The 15,171-nt window shown below is 38.6% G+C and overlaps 1 protein-coding gene across 2 annotated transcripts in view; it reads right to left on the bottom strand.

The window, feature by feature from the left end:
- Positions 1 to 15,171, bottom strand: part of Npepps (aminopeptidase puromycin sensitive) — an 85,438-nt gene that overhangs the window by 41,562 nt on the left and 28,705 nt on the right. Inside the window, exons 2-4 of one of the 2 annotated variants that reach the window (XM_031355079.1) lie at positions 13,131 to 13,208; positions 6,294 to 6,409; positions 3,861 to 3,982 (exon numbers count right to left, since the gene is read on the bottom strand). In XM_031355079.1, the coding sequence (XP_031210939.1) occupies positions 3,861 to 3,935 (75 nt within the window). In that variant the 5' untranslated portion in view covers positions 3,936 to 3,982; positions 6,294 to 6,409; positions 13,131 to 13,208. The remainder of the gene's footprint in view (positions 1 to 3,860; positions 3,983 to 6,293; positions 6,410 to 13,130; positions 13,209 to 15,171) is intronic. The other variant, XM_031355078.1, reaches the window with a different exon arrangement.

Consider the following 15,171-nt stretch of genomic DNA (forward strand, 5'->3'; position numbering starts at 1 on the left):
AGCCTCTAACTCAGAAATCTGCCTGCCTCTGCCTCCCAAGTGCTGGGATTATAGGCGTGCGCCACCACTGCCTGGCTAGTCTGTGTTCTTAGCCTCTGAGCTCTCTCTCTCCACCTGCTGCTTTTCTTTCATTTTTTTCAGGATTGAGAATCAAAACCCAGGGCCCCATGTACAACAGGCAAGGCTTCATCTACTCATCTTTATCCCCAGGCTTCAAAGATATACTTTCTACTCTAGCAGGTAATGAGCTAAGTGCTGACTACAGAGGACACAATGCTGCTACCAATGTCACATAGGAATTATTCGTCAACAGTTCTGCTGCAGATCATGACAAAATGAGAATTATTTGTAATTATATTTTTGCCTTTATTAAAAAATTTTAACATTCAGATTTAACATGAACAGTTTTACTAATATAGCAGACACAATCCAACGCACAGACTACTTAATGCCATGCTGTAAGGATTCAAATTAGGGAAAATATGAGAGAAGGTGCCTCTGGGTTTTATTTTAAATTAACAATAAGCAATACAGTAATAAAAACATGTTGGGTAATATGATAAATAAGTAAAAATATTCCAAATCTCTGATGTACTCTGTTTTTTTGTTTGTTTGTTTGTTTGTTTGTTTTGGTTTTTTCGAGACAGGGTTTCTCTGTGTAGCCCTGGCTGTCCTGGAACTCACTCTGTAGACCAGGCTGGCCTCGAACTCAGAAATCCGCCTGCCTCTGCCTCCCAAGTGCTGGGATTAAAGGTGTGCGCCACCATGCCCGGCTTGTACTCTGTTTTTTATTTAGAATGTGAATAAATACAGATGTTCTATATGTTATACATCAAATTCACTATCTGACCTACTTAAGAGACAGAATTCTATAAAAATTAAAAATGGGACTAGGGAGATAGCTTAGTCAGGAAGTTCATAGTACGAAAGTAGGATGAATTAAGCTTAATCCTTAGTTCGATTGTGGTAGTATTTGTAATTGCAGTCCTGGGGAAACAGAGATAAGATATTAGGGCCGCTTGGCCAGCTAGTCTAGCCTTATTGAAACACTTTCTTGTTTTGTTTTGTTTTTTTGAGACATGGTTTCTCTGTGTATCACTACCCAGCCCTGACTGAAACTCTTAAAAAAAAAAAAAAAAAAAAAAGGCTTGTGAGATAGCTTAGCACTTAAGAGCACAAGCTCTTCTTCCAGAAGAAGGAAAGGATGGAAGAAGGAAGGGAAGAAGGAAGGAAGGAAACAAAAAGAAAGAAAAAGTAGGGGCTGGAGAGATGGCTCAGTGGTTAAGAGCACTGGCTGCTTTTCCAAAGGACCTAGCACCTGCATGGTAGCCCACAACCATTTGTTCAGGGGATCCAATACCCTCTTCTGGCCTCCACAAGCACTACAGACACACAGAAATACAAGCAGGCAAAACACCCACATATATAAAAAATAAATCAATTAAACAAACAAAACCACAACTGTTTTCTTTCCATGCTAACTTTTAAAGACTGACAGATCCGGGGGGGGGGGGGGGGGGGGGGGGGGGAACAGTCACTGTTTTCAGTTGTATCCCAAATGGTAAACCCACCAGACTCTAGTAGATAGGTCCAATCACATGGCCACATAATTAGTCCTGGTTAAAACTAGACAGTCAGTGCTACAGAAATGGCACACAGGTTAAGCACATGTATTGCTCTTGCAGAAGACCTGATTCAGTTTCCAGCACTCATGCTGGGGCATCACAACTTCCTATAGCTCCAGAGGAAAGGACATCTCATTTATGTGGGCGCCTAGACCTGCACACACACAAGCACTCACACAGGCATGCACAGAAACATAAAAAAAATGTTTAAAATCATATATGTCTACAAAAGCTGAGTCACCAAGTAAAACAAAAAGGCAAGAATATAAGAGAAGGATCTGAGGTTGTGTGTAGAAGGGGATAAAAGAGGGAGGAATATGCTATATATGTGTATGAAACTGTCAAAGAATACATTTCAAAATATTTTAAAAACATAACAAAACCAGACATTGTGGCACACACCTATAATCCCAACACTTGGAAAGCAGAGGTAGGAGTATCTCTGTGAGTCTGAGTCCAGCCTTGTCTACGTCATGAGTTTCAGGACAGCCAAAGCTACATAGAGAGATCAGGTCTCAAAACATGCCAAAGACCTGAGGCTTTTGGGTGGGTGGGGAAGAAAGCTAAATCAAAGAAATCTAAAGCCAGTGCAGTCACTAGCGCTGCATCTGACACCATGCCTTGAAGAGTTAAAGAAATCAAAGACTTTCTGCTCAGAGCCCAGTGGATGGATGCCAAACCCACCAAGATCAAGAACAGGGATTATGTGGAGGTCTAGGTTCGCTATATCAGGTAGCGTTGCAGCCTAGTCATTATGGAAAACAGAAGGCAATGATAGGACAGTCCCTGCCCTCTGGTTTGAAGTGAAGGAGTTGAAATGAACCAGACTAGTGCATTTGACTATTTAAAAATACCCTGAAAAGTCAATTTAAAAAGAAAAAGAGTAGAAATGTACTGTGTTGGTACTCTGCCTGGACTCCACCACCAAGGTCACCTGGCAGCAGCCAAGTATGCTCCTCCTCACGGTTACCTGGCAACAGCCAGGTAGGCCTGGCCCACTATAAAAGGGGCTGCTTGCCCTGTCCTCCCTCTCTTGCTCTCTTACTCTCTTTCTCTTGCCCCCTTGCTCCTCCTCTCCCCATTCTTTCCACCACCACCACCACCACCACCACCACCACCCCCGCCTCCATGTGGTCATAACCAGCCCCTACTTCTCTACTCTCTCCTTCTCTCTGCCTTTCTCTGCCTCTGCTACCTTTGTAACTCCCCTCCCCATGCCCTGAATACCATCATGTGGCTGGTCCCTCGGGGGAAGGGATGCCTCAGCATGGGCCTGCCGAGGCATCCCCTTCCCCCACACCCAGATAGAACTTATTCTTATATTTCTTTATCTTTTTATGATCACAACATACTATAGCTAAGATTGAAGGATAACTTAAAATGCAATGTGTATTTTTGGTTTACTTTTGTAGGGTAGTACTGTGCAGCCCTGACAGTTCTCAAATTCACTATGCAGTCTAAAACAACAATAACAACAAGAGCAAATCTGATGCTAAATTTCATTACCTGGGTATGTATATACACATGAATACACTATCACTCTCCAACCTATAGCCCTCATTCCCTCCTGGTCTTTTTTAAAGGCTTCTATCTTTAAGATTTATTTGCTTATTTATTTTTTTAAAAATTTATTTATTGTAAATAAGTACATTGTAGCTGTCTTCAGACACCCCAGAAGAGTTCATCGGACCTCATTATGGATGGTTGTGAGCCATCATATGGTTGCTGGGATTTGAACTCATGACTTTCAAAAGGGCAGTTGGCACTCTTAACCACTGAACCATCTCTCCAACCCCTAAGATTTATTTAAAGTGTATGTGTACACACACACATGCAAGTAAGATCAAGTACCCTCAGAGACAGGCCAGAGAGTGTCGGATCCTCTGTAGCTACAAACTCTCTAAGAGCAGAATAGTCTGTTAAACAAGTGCCCACACCTTTCCAGCACTATTTATCTTCTTTATATAGATGAAAATAGTCCTGAATATAAAATACAAATTCCAGGGCCAAGTGTAGTAGCACATTCCTTTAACACCAGCACTCAGGAGGCAGAGGCAAGTAAGATCTCTGAGTTTGAAGCCAGCCTGGTCTATAAAGCATGTTCTAGTTCAGTCAGGGATACACAGTAAGGCCTGTGTTGAAAAAAAAACAAAACAAAACAAAAAAATAAATAAATAAATAAATAAAATGAAATAAAAAACCAAGAATGGCATTAGTAACAGCCGCCACACATACCTCAAACTGTGTGACAGCAGCATAGCGCACCTCGCCGGCAGGGGTGGTGTATCTACTTCTGTAGAAACCTTTCATTTTGTCATTCAGCTCTCCAACAAAATCTATCTTTAAGGTTCCTGTACCTGTGATTGAAGATGAATAAAGACCTTTTTATTGACATGTTAATTATAAATACGGGTACCAAAATATGCCCTCAAGACACTATATTCAATAGGCTATTATTACAGTATTCAAAGCATTTACTTCCTTTCTCAAATACTCCTTTTGGCACTGGAGAGAATACTCTACTGGCTGACATGAATGGCAAACTAATCTTTTGAGTTTTATTTATGGGTATTGCTTAGAAAATAATTTCACTAAGTCTCAAATTACCACAATACATGAAGATAGAAATAGGAAAGAAGGGCTGGAGAGATGGCTTAGTGGGTAAAAGCAGCAACTACTCTTCCAAAGGTCCTGAGTTCAAATCCCAGCAACCACATGGTGTCTCACAACCATCTGTAATGAGATCTGACGCCCTCTTCTAGTGCTACTGCGTCTGAAAACAACTACAGTGTACTTAATTGTAATAATAAATAAATCTTTGGGTCAGAGCGAGCACAGACTGAGCAAGCGGGATCTACTGGAGCAAGTGGGGTCGGCCAGAGCGAGGAGAAATCCTAAAAGTCAATTCCCAACAACCAGATGAAGGCTCACAACTATCTGTATAGCTTCAGTGTGTACTCACATACATAAAACAAACAAATAAATATTTAAAAAAGATATATCTAACATGTTTCTGTGCATAGGATTTCTAAAAATATTTATGAATATTTATAAAGTAAGAAGTATTGTCCCCTTTTGTAGAGGAGAAATTTGAGGGCTAAAAATGTTAAGTCAAAGTCCTAAAACTAGTAAGGAGCAAGACCGTTTTCATCTAAAACATGCTCTCGGCCAATTATATCATGTCTTTAGCTTTTTTAGATAACTTTAGTACACAAAATGTAGTCAATTACTCTACCACTAAAGACAATGCTTGTTTGATCCAGATAGAACACTGATTGCATATTTTAGTAAGGAATTCTAGGGAAGAGCAATTATTTGATCAACTAAGGCATAAGGCTCAATCACCTGAGTGTAAGCACTAGAGAGAGAAATTACTAAGCTAACCACAAATGCAACCTAAATAAATATACTCCCTATTGTTTTAAGAGCAAAACCAATTTTGCCTATATGTATGATTTCTGCTAAAAAAAAAAAAAGTACTATTTAAAATAACAGATTGAAGATAATTATATCTAGTATTCACCTGCTGAACTCAGATGCATGGCAAAACAATAACCCACTGCACACCCTACACATCAAGTCACAACACACAAAGTATTTGGAAAAAATGTTGACTTTGGACTTGATCTTTTCCATGTGTTTATTTACAACAAGATCTAGAGTATGTGATTAGCCAATCATACCACATTGTTATATCCTGATATTTCAAGCTGTCATTTTGAAATGCTCAAAGTAATGATGTCTGACATTGATTTAATGTTGCTGATTATTTTTCTCCTTTGACATTAACTTTTTATATGGCCTTAGAAGTCAAATTTCATGCCTGAAACTGAATTTGCTCTTTAGAAAGGTTCGAAGTCACACAAGTGGAAGGCTATACAACAGGCAAAGGACAAAAAGCATGGCTTCTATTTAAAAACAGGTGTGTCTGCCATGTGGTTAAACTCATTTTCTCATGTGTCATTAAGTGATTCTGACAGTTATTTAAGACAGAATTGTAGACTCCTATAACAAAGTAAGCACTAAACTAGTGTCACACAAGTAAAATAACCATGCTGCAAACAACACTGATGGCTTCACTCAAGCTCAATTGAAAAGACATCTGAATGGTTGAAATCTGAAACTGATCTGTGACATCTCAAGGGACAATGAATATTTTCCGGTATGTGTACTAGGATGAACCTAGGGCATCATGAATAATGCTAAAAAGGTTCTCTGCCACTGAGCCATAGCCCAAACTCCAGGAAATACTTTTTCTTTTAACAAGAATGACAGATTACTAGGATGATAAGTATCAACACAGTAATGAGAACCTGTAAGAATTATTAATGATGGGTACAAAGAATTAATAACTAATGAAAAAATCTAAGAATATAACTGTTTTATTCTCTATTTTCTATAATAATTTACTGTGTCTTTTAAAAGCAGATGTATTTACATTACTAAAGTTTTGCAAAGAAAATACAATCATTTTTAACATTCATTACCCTAGTGGGAGCTGTGTGATGGAATCTTATGTCGCAGTCCCACAGGTGAAATTGACAGTCTGCTTTCACTGTCAAAACGTTTGCTAAACAACTCATATTCATAGTAAATCTACTTTCAATTTTTCCTATTTGTAATAAAAGTGGATTTAAAACTCGTAACTAAATAAGAAAGGCTGCTTACACTTTCACTTGGTTTTAAATCTCCAAGGCCATCAAACCATAACAAGATACTGACAGTGACCACTTCCAAAGAGTGGTTTACTAAACAAAATACAAAGTATTGGAAAGGATAATTACCTGAAATTCAAACAAAACACAAGTTAAAGATTTTTTAAAATCATTATTAAAATAGCTTCACATTATACAATACTAATCACAAAACATTACTATTAACAGAATTTTAAGGTGACTAGAAAAAAGGACTTTTTGACAAATTTCATTTATCAAATACCATTTATCATGATGAGCCAAGAGCCAGTTGATCTTTAATTTTACACCTATTCATAAGGAACTACATTGTTTCCTCAAATTAGATACTTAATTTCAATGTCCAACCTACTTTAAAAACATAAAGCCAGTTTAGTGGCTCACACGTCTAATCCCAAAACTTGGGCAGATCTCTCTGCGTTTGAGGCCAGCCTGGTCTCCATGGCTGTGATTTGTAGGTCAGCCAGAGCTGTAAATGAGACCTTCTTTCCAAAAACAACAACAAGAAAAAATAATAAAGAAACGAAAAAAAAAAGAAAAGAAAAAACCCAAAACAAAAAACAAACCATAAAACAATAATTAAAATGAAACAACTAAGATAATCACAACATCCATCAAAACATAAATGTTGAAAGTTTAGGAAATTATAACGACAAAACCTAAACCTACATATCTTGAAGTAATTTAATAAGCTTACTAAATGCTATAAAACTAAAAATCAATTTCTATGAAAGGAAAATGCTATGAACAGTGTTTCTGTATAATGATGTCACTTTACAAGATTTTGAAAACTGTTCTTAAGCTTTCAGACCTTACAATGATTATGGGATATTAACCACTATTACAGAATGATGCCAGTATCAGAGATGTTTTACTTAGCTATCTGATAACTGGTACAATTGTTAAGTCTGAAGAGACAAAACGCAAAGGCTAATGACAACATCATAAGATTATGTTCATTCAATATTTACTCCATCATCATTCAAGACCAGTTCTATAATCTGATAAAAATCAGAAAATTTAAAGAACGTTTTCATCCAGGCAGTGGTGGCGCACGCTCTTACTCCCAGCACTTGGGAGGCAGAAGCAGGTGGATTTCTGAGTTCGAGGCCAGCCTGGTCTACAGAGTGAGTCCAGGACAGCCAGGACCACACAGAGAAACCCTGTCTCGAAAAACCAAAAGAAAAAAAAAAAAAAGAAAAAAAAAGAACTTTTTGTTCAGAGTTAGTTGGTTTTCTTTCTTCCAAATTCATAGATATTTACTTGTGAGGCAAGACTTTTATTTAAAGCAAAAATGACTAAATGATCCTAAAAACTTTGGTATAATATGGAAATCAATGATTTTTCCAATAAACATTATCACAAACATCCAATAATTTAAAAATTAAAATTGTGTTGCTATTATTAGTGGTTAGAAGAGTAGGTTTTTGTTTTTCTTAATTTTAAATGTACTTTTTCTTTTGGTTTATCCTTTCTCTTTTAAATGAGGTCGGTTTTCTCCTTCTACCTCTTCATAGGTTCTAGGGATTGGATTCAGGTTACCAGGCTTTTATGGTAAGTGCCGTCACCCACTGGGGCATCTTGTTAGCCCAATATTCAATAATTTAATACAGTCACACTTGTAGGATTTTCTAGCATTTTTGTGAGTTGTTATATTAGCTTAAGAATTTACTACAGCTGGGCAGTGGTGGTGCACACCTTTAGTCCCAGCACTTGGGAGGCAGAGGCAGGCAGATTTCTGAGTTCGAGGCCAGCCTGGTCTACAGAGTGAATTCCAGGACAGCCAGGACTATACAGAGAAACCCTGTCTCAGGAAAAAAAAAAGAATGATGTAGCCTGGACCTGGAGAGATGGCTCAGCATTGAGTACAGGTTCTTCTTCAAAAGGACCCAGATGTGACTCCCAGCACTCACATAGCAGCTCACAACTGTGTGTGCTGTGTCTAACTCCAGTCACAGGAGATCTGAGCCTTCTTCTGGCCTCTTCAGGCAGCAAGCACAGACAAACATACAGAGAAAATATCCATATACATAAGATTATTTAAAAAAATCAGGTTATATAAATGACTACAAAACTATGAAACTATGACAGAGTTTCTAATGATACATAAGAAACTCATCACTTTTGAGGGGTGAACTGAGAGGAGGACAAGACAAGATTTCATCAGACAGCACATGAATTTTAAACCTAAGCAAGACTCTGTGTCAAAATAAAACAAAACAGGGCTAGGGGTGTGAAAATGTGGCTCAGTGATAAAGGCTTTTGTCTAACACGTGTAAGCTTTAGGTTTAATTCCAAGTTGTTGGAGATAGGGATTAAATTCTAAACTGAAGTTGGGCATGTTGGCCACAATTTACTCCCAGAACTCAGGAAGGAGAGGCAGGGGGATCTCTGTGCTTGAGGCCAGCATGGTGTGGACTACTTTTCATGTTCTAGCCCAGCCAGAGCTACATAGACTCGGCCCCAAACAAAAGAAAACAATAAAGCAAGCACACAAAAAACCTGAGCAAGACAAAGTGGCATACACTTAGAACCCCCAGCATTTGAAGGCAGAGGAAAGTTCAAAGCCTGCCTGGCTTCCACATAGAGTTCCAGATCAGCCAGAGGAACAGCCAAGACTTATTTCAAAAAACGGGTGATTAATAAATTAGAGGTGGAGTCCGAGGTATGAGGCCCTGGGTTCAAACCTTACACTGTGAACAAAGAAGCAAACCCAGAAGCCTGGTGTGTGTGGCAGAGACACGGCTTTTGATGGCTCTTTGCTTTCTGAACTGTGGTGTTACTGTATTATGCTGCCCAGGATGGGCTGCTGCTCCTGGCACTATATACTACTACCGGCTGGCACGCTTCTAAGTGATGCTCCTGTCTGTCTCCCCCTCCTATCCACTTCCATCTGCCTCTTTATCTGGGTTTTGTGGCTCCATTTTGGGACATAAGGCCAGTGTGGGGAGAAAGCTGACCATTTCCTTAGCCTCTAGTTTAACATTTATGATGCTCTACTTTTATTCAACTCCTGCTCTTAAACTTGTGTGTGTGTGTACAGGAAAAATCCTTCCACCATGTGGGTCCTGGAGACCAAACTCAGGTTGTCAGGCTTCTTGTATGCAGCAAACTTTCGTTTTCTTACATTTCTCTTCTCCCTTCTTAGTGGCAATGAGGGCGGACGCCAAGACCTTGAGCATAGCAGGAAGTTCTAGCACTAGCTACATCCACATCTTTTCTGTTTACTTGAGCTTGAAGTTAAGTTGGTTAATTTTCAGTCTTTTTAACTAAATATCCTGCTTGTATAGTATTTTACTTATATCCCATGTGTTCTTATATGTGGGAAATTTCTTTTTTTGTTGTTGTTTTGTTTTTTTTCTGAGACAGGGTTTCTCTGTGTAGCCCTGGCTGTCCTGGTACTAACTTTGTAGACCAGGCTGGCCTCGAACTCAGAAATCTGCCTGCCTCTGCCTCCAAAGTGATGGGATCAAAGGCGTGCGCCACCACCACCTGGCTTGTTTCTTATTTTAGATAGAGTCTTACTAGATTAATCAACCTGGTCTTAAACTCCTTGGCTCAAATAATTATATCATTCCAACCTCTTAAGTATCCAGGATTACAAATCCATACCGTTATGTATAGCTGTTTCTAAATGTCTTCTGTACACATTTTTGCAGTACTGGGCTGTATTTTGCCTTACACATCCTGACCAAGTACTCTGCCAGCTTAACTTCCCTAACAAGTTTTGACTCAATTACCCTAAATATGTGGAAAAAAATTTCTGTGCTATTTTTAGGGAGATGGGTTGTTGTTGTTATTGGTTTTGTGTGTTTGTTTTGTTGTTGTTGTTGTTTTTGAGACATGTTTCTCTACGTACTCCTGGCTGTCCTGGAGCTCACTATGTAAACCAGGTTGGCCTTGAACTCACAGAGATCCAACTGCCTCTGCCTCCTGAATGCTGAGACTAAAGATGTGCACTCCCACGCCAAGCTCTGCTATTGATTTCTAACACTGTCGCAGTATCAACAGAGAATACAGTCCCTTAATGATATATACTTTTGGGGGTGAGAGGGCTAGAGAGATGGCTCAGTGGTTAGGACCACTAATAGCTCTTCCAAATGACCCAGGTTTGATTTCTAGCCCTCACATGGCACACAACCACCTGTAAATCCAGTTCCAGGAAATCTGTCTGACTCTTCTGGCTTCCATTGGCACCAGGCACATATTAAGTGCACAAGCACATATAGGCAAAACACTCACACATACATAAAATTACTTCTTGTTTTGGTTTTATAGTTTTGAATCAGATCTCTCTATGCAGTCCTGGCTACCCAGCTCACTGTGTATGCCATGATGAGGTCCTCCTATCACTGCTGCTCTCTCTCCCAACCCCACTGCTGGGATTTAAGCCTGTGCCATCAAGGCCTAGCCTAAAATTATTCTGGTTTTTATCAACTAAAGGTTTATATTTTTAAAGTGATACAGTAGCCTCAGGCTTCCTAGCCAGTGTGCCCTAAACTCTCCAGAAGCATCCAGAAGCCAATGATTTTAACTCTCATTTCTAAACACTTGCTTATATACCTGCATTCACTTTTTTAAAAATGTTCATTTTTATGGTATATGCATGTGTATATGTATACTACATGTGTGCCTGGTGCCCCTGAAAGCCAGAAAAAAACATACAGTCCCCTAGAACTGGAATGACAGGCAGCTATCAGGAACTTTTAATACTCTCACACAAATTTATGGTTTGACTAAATACAGACTTCTGAGTTGAAAATCAGATTCACCTAGTACTTTGAACAAGCGATCATTTATTAGAGACTAGTTTCCACTGTTCCTCATGAAAGTCTAGTGCGAGGACAGGGACGCAGCTCCGCTGGTAGAAGGCTTGCCTATCATGTACAAAGCCCTAAGTTTGACACCAAGTACCAATCAGATGTGCCTGATGGCCTATAATCCCAGCACTTGAGATAGAGGAAGGAGGAACACAAGTTTAAAGTCACCCTTGGCTATAGTGTTTGAGGTCAATCAGGGATACATGACATCTTGTTTCAAAAAACAAAACAATTTTAGTGGTACTCTGATTCCTAAACTCAGAAGGTATATGCCCAGCTTCCAACCCTGCTCAATAGAAATTATCTTAAAGCTTTACTTTAATCCCAAGGCACTAAAATCTGCTTTGGGATATAATTTTTTATATTTTCTCAATCTCTCTCTCTCTCCCCAAAGAAATAATTTGTAAACTAAAAAGCTCCTGTGTTTAATTCAAAGAGGTTTTTTTAATTTATTCCCATTAAAAAAATTTTTTTTTAATCTTTTTGAGATAGGGTTTCTCTGTGTAGTATTGGCTGTCCTAGACTCACTCAAGAGACCAGGCTAGCCTTATAACTAGCCACCTGCCTCTGCCTTCTGAATATGGAATTAAAAATGTGCACCACCACCACCTGGTCCTGTACTATTTTAAACATATGATCCATCGACTTGAATATGTGCGAGTGTGTGTGTGTGTGTGTGTGTGTGTGTGTATGTTTTCTTAATTTGTGTTATAATTAGTACTTTATTATGTTAAAAAGAAATCATAAACTTATTGTTAAATATACCTCACTATACGAATGTGTCAAAGTCAGTCTCAGGGTTGAGCAAATATATTAATTCTAATTCTTTCACCAATACATGAAATATCTCAATAAATACTCTTTCAGGTATAAAATATTTTGTTATGACTTTTCCTTAGCATATATTCATATAACAAGACTAGTGGTGAGAACTGTTTTTTTTCTTCTTCTTCTTCTTCCTTTTTTTTGTTTTTTTTTCGAGACAGGGTTTCTCTGTGTAACCCTTGCTGTCCTGAAACTCACTCTGTAGACCAGGCTGGCCTCGAATTCAGAAATCTACCTGCCTCTGCCTCCCAAGTGCTGGGATTAAAAGCATGCCCCACCACCACCTGGCGAATTATAGTAACTTATTTTGATATTTCTGACTACTAGGAAGCTAAATATCTTTTCACACACTTAATAGTTTTTTACATTTTTTTCTGTATGGTCTCTCCTTTTTTTTAATCTACTCATTTATCAAATTCCTAGAGAATTCCTCATTAATTTGCGGATAATTTCTTCTATATTGAGCTCAAAAGGTCTTCTATATTCTTTGTGCTTTTATGTCAAATAATAGTTACATCATACCAATAAATCTTCCTTTCAATGCCCTCACTAGTAGAATTTCTCTTGTTCTGGTTGTACACCAAAATGCTATGTAAAACATTCTCCTCAGAGATTTCAATCAGCACAAGATGGAGGGAGAAAGAAGAAAGAAAAGAAAAGAAAAGGGAAGGAAAGAAGAGAAAAGAAAAGAAAGAAAGAAAACAAGAAAGTTGGTGATTGCTGGGCAGTGGTGGCACACACCTTAAATCTCAGCACTTGGGAGGCAGAGACAGGCGGATTTCTGAGTTCGAGGCCAGCCTGGTCTACAGAGTGAGTTCCAGGGTAGCCAGGGCTACACAGAGAAACCCTGTCTCAAACCCTGTCTCAAAAAAACAAACAAAAAACAAAAAACAAAAACAAACAAACAAAAAAAACCCAGAAACTAAAAGCTACACATCTTATTCTATAGCAAAGAATCTTTAGTTTTTCATAGTTTTCTGTTTAAGTAAAACACAAAGACTAAGAAATTCGAATCTTTTATTTTCATAATTCATCATTTTTAAGGGGGAAGAAAAGCTCTTAACATTTTAATCTGTAAGCAATATTAGTGGAAGAAATAGGATGATTTCTTTGAAAAAGTAAACTGCATTGTCTCTCAAAGGATTTCACAAAGATACGTTTCTTACCTGTTTGGAGAGTGCTAGGAAAAGACAAGGTGACTTTCTCGTCTTCATTCTGATAGTTAAATCCTGTTGCATGGATTTCTGGAAAGAAGAAGAAAAGAAATTATTTCACGAATCTGAGTTCAATGAAAAGAACAAATCCCCGCTGCCACAGTTAAGAACCCTAACAAAATGTCTACTGAAGTTAATGAACTATTCTTGATTGTGAGACAGTCTGGTTACACAGCCTGGGACTCTACACTAGCACAGGCTCATCTGTATGTCACAGCAATCCTCCAGGCCTAGCCCTCCAAGTGTTTTGAAGATGAGGCCTTACTATATAGCTCTGCCAGGCCTGAAAAGCAGAGATCCTGTGCTAGCATTAAAGGTGTGCCTGGGTAAAATGTAACATTCTCGACTTAGTAAATCAAGTTTCAATAATGAGTAAAATATGCTCCTTAAACTATTATTACACGTGGGGCTCGAAAGATGGCTCAGCAGTTAAGAGCACTGACTGCAGGCGAGTGGTGGTGGTGCACGCCTTTAATCCCAGCACTTGGGGGGCAGAGGCAGGCGGATTTCTGAGTTCGAGGCCAGCCTGGTCTACAGAGTGAGTTCCAGGACAGCCAGGGCTACACAGAGAAACCCTGTCTCGAAAAACCAAAAAAATAAAATAAAATAAAATAAAAAAGAGCACTGACTGCTATTCCAGAGGTCCTGAGTTCAATCCCCAGCAACCACATAGTGGCTCACAACTATCTGTAACAGGATGAGATGCCCTCTTCTCAGTGTCTGAAGACAGCTATAGTGTACTCGTATATAAAATATATAAATAAATCTTAAAAAGGAAAAAAAACTACATGTGGGGCTGAAGAGATGACTCTGGTTAAAAGCACCAGTTGTTCTTTCAGAGGACATAGGTTCAATTCTCAGATCCACATGGCAGTTCACAATTGTCTATAATTCCAGTTCCAGGGGATCTGACACCCTCACACAGTCATATATGCAAACAAAACACCAATGCAGAGAAAATATAAATAAATCATTAAATAATAGTAATAATTACATGTAGGCTGGTGAGATGGTTCAATGAGTAAAGGTACTTGCTGTACAAGTCTGGTAATATTAGTTCAAAATTCTCAAAATCCATGTAAATGTGTCAACTCCACAAAACTGCCCTATAACTAACACACACACACACACCACACACACAGACACCACACACACACACCACACACACATACAATTTTTAAGAATAATTATATCTCTCTATAAATTTGCCATCTTTGGTGATGTAAAGGAAATACGGTTACTACAAATGATACATTTTTCATTTATTCATTTATACTGTGCTTATCTTTTTGTGAATAGGGTCTTCCTATAGAGCAAGACTGTCTTGTCTTCAAACTAGCAATTCTTTTGTCACAGTTTCCAAAGTTGTGATATTTGCCAGACTTAGATGACATTATTTTCTATGCTGCATCTATGCAGCGCAAATCTTCAGGACATTTAATACACTGTCAAGAATTCATTGTTAAAAACATCATGAAAGTCTTGCACCTCACTCCCCAAAATAGATAATGTAAACTAATAAAGAATTCATACCCCTTTCTGGATTCTATGCTCTTACATTTTACAAAAATAAATAAAATAAGAACCTGTACAGAGGGCTGGAGAGATGGCTCAGTGGTTAAGAGCACTGACTGCTCTTCCAAAGGTCCTGAGTTCAAATCCCAGCAATCACATGGTGGCTCACAACCATCCGTAACGAGATCTGATGCCCTCTCCTGGTGTGTCTGAAGACAGCTACAGTGTACTTACATATGATAAAATAAATAAATCTTTAAGGAAAAAAAAAACCTGTACAGATACTAAGACTCCAATTATTTATTCTCTACCATGCAGAAGTGAGAAGAAACTGCTAATGTTAATACTGCTTAAAGAAGCTTACTTAACACAATAAGAAGCCATAAACCGGGCTGGAGAGATGGCTCCGCGGTTAAGAGCACTGACTACTATTCTGAAGGTCCTGAGTTCAAATCCCAGCAACCACATGGTGGCTCGC

This window comes from Mastomys coucha, unplaced genomic scaffold (genome assembly GCF_008632895.1).
Source record: "Mastomys coucha isolate ucsf_1 unplaced genomic scaffold, UCSF_Mcou_1 pScaffold5, whole genome shotgun sequence".
NCBI classification, from domain to species: domain Eukaryota; kingdom Metazoa; phylum Chordata; class Mammalia; order Rodentia; family Muridae; genus Mastomys; species Mastomys coucha.